Genomic DNA, 8,734 nt, shown 5'->3' on the forward strand with positions numbered 1-8,734 from the left:
ATGATATAATATTTCATTGACAAAAATTAATTCACGATAATATACACATAATAAGTTCTTTAAAGTGATATAGATATGTATAATATTTAATTGTGAATTAGCGAGACACACTACAAACACTGCACATGATATGAAAAACAGAATAAAAAAATAAAAATAAGTTAAAAAGGGAAGGAAGTAAAACCATAAAAATGAAAATCTAGAAATAGAAATTGTTACACATAAGAATAATTATTTTGAATGGAACTTTATTTTCGGCCAGAAAGAATATACAATAAAATGATTAATGTATACGTTACTTCCGTTTCCTTATTGCCTAGACACTTTAATGATTCCATCTGAGGGAGCAGATTAAGGCAGGTGGGAAATTTAACAGTCATATCACGAATGCGGTAACAATTACTTTCCTCCACGGTCAGAGCTTTTAATTTATTATCTCGCTAGATCGAAAAATGTCTTCCGCATTTGCGCAATATGAATGTAACGCAGACCGTTACACGTTACGACAGGACATGTAATTCTTACGTGACGCTCCTATGGTATGGGCTCCTCAACAAAGAGAAAAGAGACTTAAAAGTAAATAAATAACTGGCTGAAAACTTCTTTTCTGGGTAAAGATACCTTGGTAATTCTGAAAATAAAAAAATTCAATAAGAAAATAGCTATAGACTAGTTTATTTAGCAAAGATTATTCAAATTTAAGTTTCTAAAGGAACTATATTCTGAAAATTTGCTAAAAATAAGAATTCTACAAAAGTAAGTTTCAAAATCCAAATGAAATAGAATCATATTAAATTACAAAAAACCATTAAAATTTTCCAATTAAAAATTATAATAGCATAGATAATTTTTAAAAAGTTATAGATATGGACGTGTAACTTTTAGCAATTATTATAATAAACTTATTCAATATTAAAAATTAAAGTAAAATCTAGTTAGGTGTGTCTAGAAAAGTTAGTAAGACAAGTGGTAAACAAGAATACACACAGCGGTCAATGGACAAATTAAACAACGGTTTCAGTAATGTTTAGGGAGGCGTCTCACGTTTCGATTTTCTGTCGATAGGCCTCGATCCTGCCGAGCCTCATTTCAGCAATACCTCAGCCATGGTCCGACTCGATCCAACGGATGCCACATTCGTCACGGCCGTCCATACCGATTGCAATCCTTTTATCAGCGGTGGCCTCGGTATCACTCAACCCGTTGCGCATATCGATTTCTATCCAAACGGGGGCCGTAATCAGCCTGGTTGCAACGAGGGTGTTCTCGATTCCATCACCTTGGAACGTGGAAGTTTCTTTCGTGGTGAGACTTCTATTTCATAATCTTTTCTTTTCACTCGTCTGCTTTTAAATAATAGACGCTTATTTAAAAGTTTATTTTTTAAAAGATGAAAAAATGGATTTATAATTACAGTCGAATGTTGGTAACTGTATAACTAAAGACTCAAGAAAATAACTAAAAAATTTGGATTATGGTGATTTAATGTTTAGCATATCAAGGTGAAGGCACTTAGAGATCATGTTAATATGTACTATTTCACCAACATGGTTGAATTCAAGTTGCCAAGTTCTCAAATTTGTAATCCTTTCAAATTTTGAATATTCAAACCTTTAATTTACGAATTTTCAAATTCGTTTTATTGCATATTTGTTTCAATTTTCTGAATTACAATTGAATATTATAAGAATTGAATGTATGATAAGGATTAATAAACAAAAAGGCGATTCACAAAAACATTAGTAAAGAGTTATTATTTTCTAAACTGTAGAAGTACAGAAAAACAAATACAACAAATAAAAGTAATAAATAGATTTATAAAAAGTATGTATTCATAGAAGTACTCAGGGAGTTCACAATCTTTTACTTTACTAGTCCTGTAAGTTGTCCATGGATATACATGTATTTTGTATCAGACATTAAAACTTGAGTTAAATAACATAAATACTATAATCTTTCTTGAAACTAAATTTACACTATTTTTATTTTAGGGATCAAAAGATTTCTCGGCTGCAATCACATCCGTAGTTACGAGTACTTTATAGAAAGCATCAACACTGAGTGTCCTTTTTTAGCAGTTCCTTGCTCATCTTGGGATAAGTTTCAAGAAGGCAACTGTTTCGACTGTGTCAACCAATACTGTCCAAGATTCATGCTGGACGCTCAACCAGGGAATTATGACGCTTCTGTTTATTTCATGACAGGATCAAATAAGCCATTTTGCAGTTAGTAACAGTTTATCATTTTATTTTAACCACCTATGACACAACAATTTAATGTTGTAAACAATTCTAATTGTGTTTATAAAAATACGAATTTGTATAAACATCTCCAATCCAATTATAAATATTTATTTCAAAAAGTTTATAATTTGCAGTAACAATATTTATTTACGTATTCTTCTATTTTTACATATTTAGTATAAAGATATAAAAAAAGAGTAGGAAAGAAATAATCTTAACTATCAGTGTTCTGGTTAAACAATTGAATTAGGTGTTTAAGAAGGTAAAGTAGTAAGCAATAACTAATAGAACTACATACCATGAGTAAATTTCGTTTATAGTCTACTGAATTAGAGAATTTCTTTCGTAGTATAGTTATTCATTAAAGCATACATAAAGGGTGTCCCAGAACTAGTGGTACGAACGGAAAGGAGGTAATTCTATATGAAAAAGTAAGTCGAAAGTATAGAATAAAATTTGTTGATATCATGTTTTGTTTTCGAAAAAATTGACTTTGAATTTTAAGCAAGGATGAGTACCAGTAGTTTTAAGAATTATAGTATAATTGTACAATTTGAAACCAACAATTCGAAGTCAATTTTCTCGAAAACGCATTACGATATGAAGCAATTCTATTAGATTTCCGACTTATTTTTACGAGTATTTTTACGAGTATGTGTAAGTATACATCAAATTATGTAGGTGCTTATATGTTATTTATCGTAAATATTAATAATTCATCAAAAACAACTAGTAGTTTCTTATGCTGCATCCGTGTTCTTACAAAATGTTCACACAAAATTTTATTAAAAAGAAGGAGGTTGTATATTTCAGCATCAGCCTATATGAACATAGGACAGAAAATTTTAACTCACATAAGTGCTAAGTAAAGCTAAGCAGAGAATAATATTCTATAACAAACGAATACAATAGAAAATTATAGTCTATGAACAACTAAATTTTACTATACACCGCTGGAATACAAAACGTCCTCGCAAGGAACTAAGGAAACCTACGCGTTAAGCAGCTTCTTGTTAAAGATCGTTTCAATTTCAAGCAATGCACGTATTCACCTTGCTTCTTTTCCCTGTTTCAGAGGGTCATTACAAAGTGACAATAAATATCTCAAACACGAATGAGAGCTTGGATCACGGCGGTGAAGTGGGCACGTTTGTAATTCGAGTGATCGGTGAGAACGAGAAGAAAACAGAAAGAATACAACTGAGTTCGCATTTGAAATATTACGAACCAGGTAGCATTCACACGATGGTACTGGCTGGCGATGTCGTCGGCAAACCGGAAGCGGTTGAAATCTCGTGGGAGTATCAAGCTTCTGTGTTCAATCCACTTACGTGGAGACTTCTTCACACTCCACGTGTCTACATCGATTCATTGACCATCGAAAGTTTGGAGTCTGCTCATGGGTACGTAATGTTGAGGGCAGAATAACGTGATTTGTGGTTAAATAAGTATGAGACTTTCTTGAGTAAAAAATTGGCCATGCGATTGCGATACTTTCCCGACATTAGACAAGTACATATGCTGTTTATTCTACGAACTCAAGATCTTTTCTCCTCGGTGTCGGAGTAGTCGTATTTCTTAATAGTATTTCTTTGTAATGAGTTAGTAACTGATAGAACAAAATTTTGTGTAACTTCATCCCCGTTTGAAATATGGTACTTCATATCATCGCAGCTCCGTTCCTTCTTGACTTAATTGAAACTTTGATAGTATCAAAGTCCTATATGTATAAAGCCACTGTATACTAAATTTTATGAAATCCCGATAATTCAGTCCAGAAATACAAGGTGTTTCAAACCTCAATCGACAAACTTTTCCAATGTGTTTGGGAGATCATTCTGGATAAAAAGTAGTGGATATAATCTACTATGTATGGGTCGATTTGTCTTCGCTTTCGAGACACGCAAAGAAAAGTATAAACCGCATGTAATCGAATATATTCAGACTATTTAACTTTTCATTATAATAATTTAATTAGAACTATGTTTTACAATAATTTGTACTGGTTTAGACTGATTTAAACAAATTGTTCAAAATGGTCACCTCTTGTTTCTATGTACGCAAGTAGGCGTGCTTCCATGGATCTCATCTACTGGATGTTATGAAGATTGTTATTAGTAAAAAAAGCAGGATCAGTGTTTGTGTCTATGTTTCGAAAACAGAAGCGAATTGATCCATGGTGTGTATATGTATAACGTTTTTTGCTCAGAATGACCCTCAGTCAGTGGGAAAGTTTCTCGGTTGAGATTTGAAACGTTCCGTATAAAGTAAAATAGAGGCTGACATACATGTATACACATATGCACGCACATCCATACATACAGAATTTAGTCGTCGCTTTTTGATATTTTCATATTCAGGGGATCTTGGAACGTCGAAAAAATTTAACAGACCGAGGAGGATTAAAATGTGATCGGTAGCAATACTTTCCCTTTATTATAACAGTCGGAAATATAAAAGTCATTCGCTCGTAGAACGTTGATTTATAATTTGTATACAAAGTCTTTCTGAAATCGTGGTTCAATCAAAAGGAAATGATTCCTCACGTAAAAACTGTCTCAAAATAAAGAAGAAGTTGTTTCCATATGGAGCTTCGTTTTCGATAGAATCAAGTTTAAAAATTCTATAAGTAGAAGAGAGGGAAGGAATACTAGGCACTTAAGGAAAGTTGTCCGAAAATGAACCTGTCTTATCATAGATAACTTAGTGTATTCCATTCATTATCACAAAATAGGAAATGCATAAAACTAACCATTTGAGAGCAGTATTCTCTTTCTGTGAGGTAATGCATATAATTTTCCTACTGTAGGTAGTTTTTCTCCCATAGTTGTTTAAAATTAGGAAACAGAATTATAGATATATCTGTTTATTGTTTTAAATATAATAGGGGAGAAGGTGGGAATATGAACCGAGGATGTAGTATGGTTCAGGCCTTTATTTCTACAATAACTGCTGGGATATCTCAGAAATTTAAATAAACACATCAATTAGTACCTTTTAATATTACCAGGCAGAACTGACGTGATTTGCATGTTTGCTTTTATTAAGGATTGAAATCGTTGGTTCTTCTGTGTCTATGAAGTTTGTCAAGATGAGATTAATTCGTTTATTTCTTATACTAATTAACAAATACAGGGTGGAAATTATAAAGTGCTACAGACTAATATCTTCAAAAATATTGATTATACACAAAAATGTTTTAGATAAAAATTGTTCAGCATCGAGGGAAATATCATGTGGTGGGACTTTTATTTTTTCCAGTGGACGCGTAAAGGCGAGGTGAAAGTCACGACCATTTTTTCAAATGGAACTATATTTTTTATTTTTTTGCTAGTATTGTAGCTTATTTTAAGACGAATTTGGAGACTATCTACAGAAGGTCATTCAAGATTAAACTTACAGGGAAAAGGTGATTGAAATAAATCTATTGATAATTTAATGTAATTGTGTTTTATTTGTACAATAATACATAAATACGATTGTTTTCATTTCATTGATAATGACTTTGATGTTGTCCTCAGCATTCCTGATATTGAACACATGTTGTTGTTCTAGTGTGAAAGTTCGAAGGCATGAAACGTGGGAATGAAATGAATACACAATAAACTTGTAAAGTGAAAATCAAATTATTTTTCGAAAATAAATTGAACAAAGCATTGCTAAGTGTATTGAAATACAATGTAATCATTTTGAACACTTACTAAAGTACAAATAAAACGCAATTACGTTAAATTATCAATACATTTATTTCAATCACTTTTTCTGTATTGCCCTGCAAGTTTGACCTGGAATGACTTTCTGTAGATAGTTTTCAAAGTCTTAAAATAATCTACAATACTAGCAAAAAATAAAAGTATAGTTCCATTTGAAAAAATGGTCGTAACCTTCACCTCACTTTTACTCGTCCACCGGGAAAAATAAAAATCCCACCACATGATATTCCCCTCAATATTGAACAATTTTCATCTGAAACATTTTTGCGTATAATCAATATTTTTAGAGATATTCGTCTGTAACGCTTTATAATTTCCATCCTGTTTAGTATTTTAGTTATAGAGGAATAAATAGTCACAAAGTTGAGCTTCAAACTGCTGTGTTTAGTTCTTTGGTAGCAGGATATGCTTCTCATGTCAATATTTCTAAGTTATTTTGAAAAAAGATAAAAGGTGGCAATATGGACGGGGCTGCATAATCTATGTTACAACTTCTCTTCACTACGTTTTGTTCTTTCCCCGCAATTTCAAAAATGGATCCACTCTTCATATGCATTGAATCTGGGAGTGATGCTTTTATTTGTAATTTTTGTCAAAATTTAAGAAATTTCTATTAAGTATCAAACTTATGCTGAATTTCATTAATCAAAAATAATGTTTTCAAAAGAAAATCTATACAATTATTTTCTACTGTTTCTTATTTTTTATTTTTATTTTCAAATATTTTCAAAATTTTCTACTTTGCTTTTTATATAGAGGAAGTTTCTCTAGTATCGGACGGCCCCTAAAACCGGACATTAGCTACATCTTTAAAAAATGAAATGCGACAAAGCAGGAATCTTCTCTTTAGGGCCAATGCACATGAGCGATAATTTGACGCACGATACTGTTGCGATCATGATTTTCTTTGGTTTCCCAATTACAAACTACGAAGACAGGCATATGATCGCAACGAAATCATATGTCAACATATCGCTCGTGTATATCGGGTCTTACATTTGCAGTTTGGTCTCTTTGTTATGTTTCATTTTTTAAAGATATAACTAATATCCGGTATCGGGTGTCCTTCGGTGCTAAGGGAACTTACTATAAATATAAAGAAAACTTGTTTTAATGTTAAAATGTAGAATCTGTAAATAAATAAAACTATTTGTTACGAGTTTTTTATCTTTTCAGCTCTGGTCCATATTATCATTCCACTTTGTCAAAGCTTGTTTTTGACACAACTCTGTAAAACTCTTCAAGACAATTGAATTTTCATATTAAAACGCAACTGATACATTATCTCAGATCGATGAGCTACCATTTTCATCTTTCGTTTACGCAATTTTTCTATTTTTAATATGCGTTTTTCGCAAAAGACAAAAAGTGATCCATATTCCCACCTTATACCTTATTTATTTAGTGCATAGTCAAACAAAGGTAAATATAATGTTAAACGATAATTAAAAAGTCAGTTACAGTGATTTTATTAAATTCACTTTTTCGGTATCTATTAAGGATAGAAAAAAACTGTTAGGTAATTTAAAAAATGTTTCCCAAACGGTTGTACTAATCAAGTTCCGATTAGTAGGCAGTCTTAAATAAAAAATTACATTTATTTAAAATATTGAGGTTTTCATTCAGTTTATTTTATAATACATGTTCATGATAACATTACACGTATTTTGATTTTCCCTACACCTGCACAATAAGACTTGGTTTAAGACATTGTCTCGCGAGTTTAGTTCAAAGAGGCAGAGATGTCGCGAATTAAGTCTCATCGTGTAGGAGATACGTAAGGTAATTTTTAAAAATTTTATTTCCTTTTTTAATTGTTGTTTTTATCTGTATTTAGGATTACTGTATGCCCTGACGCAACGAAAACTCTAATTGCCAACGAACCAAAAATATTGACTATAGACAACTGCGAAAATGTCAACGTAAATGTGGTTTCTGCGTGAGAATTATCTCTTATATTCATATGTTTCATATATTTCAAAGATTGTGCCATTAAACGTTTATTCTAAGGTAAATAAAAAAATGAATGGCTTATAAATGTAATAGCCAAATTTAAGCATATTTATTTAGGACTTATAATTGAATATATATACATATATATTTAAGTAAATATTTACTTATATTTAATTATAAAATTCGAAGTATCAAAATCGTTTATTACATTGTTGATAGTTTTATACCTACTTTGACTGGTATACAATCTGTTCTAGGTATCCATTAACTTAATTAGTGATAATGTTGAATGCATTCAACTTATATACATAGATATAATTTCTAGTTATAATTATTATAGGTATAAGTAAAAAAATACAGACTATTTTTTACAATTTTATTATTATTATTAATGTATTATTTAAAAGAAATAAATACAACTTTTTTTATAATAAAAACATTTTTATTATCTATTTAAGCAGTAATAACAATATCTTTCTAAGTTCTAAAATTAAGATTAAACTCAAGTATAATCTCTTGTAGTACAACTTAAGCGCTAAGAAAGTCTCGAGTCTTGTCAAAAAACTGCAGGACAGTTTTTCCCATGGTACTATCGGAAGTAAAAACGACACTATCCGTACGATCACAAGTTCCTATCACGCGGGGACGACATGCGTTCCCACACGGAATCCCTACCATCGCTGTATGGAAATGCTCACTTTCATTCCCGAGGCATCGAAACTGCTCAACGAAATCATCCACCGCAACTTTGTTACATGAAAAGCTGACTATCATAGCATAATTACGACGTAGCTGGTAATTTCCTTCGCAAAAATGGAATCTTTC

The 8,734-nt window shown here is 31.3% G+C and overlaps 1 protein-coding gene across 1 annotated transcript in view; it reads left to right on the forward strand.

The window, feature by feature from the left end:
* The window catches only part of LOC143180617 (pancreatic lipase-related protein 2), a 33,009-nt gene extending 24,875 nt beyond the window's left edge, over positions 1–8,134 (forward strand). The window contains exons 4-7 of the mRNA XM_076380477.1: positions 1,066–1,305; positions 1,992–2,225; positions 3,319–3,646; positions 7,794–8,134. Of these exons, the coding sequence (XP_076236592.1) occupies positions 1,066–1,305; positions 1,992–2,225; positions 3,319–3,646; positions 7,794–7,899 (908 nt within the window). The 3' untranslated portion in view covers positions 7,900–8,134. The remainder of the gene's footprint in view (positions 1–1,065; positions 1,306–1,991; positions 2,226–3,318; positions 3,647–7,793) is intronic.
* Positions 8,135–8,734: the final 600 nt, after the last annotated feature.

This window comes from Calliopsis andreniformis, chromosome 6 (assembly GCF_051401765.1).
Source record: "Calliopsis andreniformis isolate RMS-2024a chromosome 6, iyCalAndr_principal, whole genome shotgun sequence".
Classification (NCBI taxonomy): domain Eukaryota; kingdom Metazoa; phylum Arthropoda; class Insecta; order Hymenoptera; family Andrenidae; genus Calliopsis; species Calliopsis andreniformis.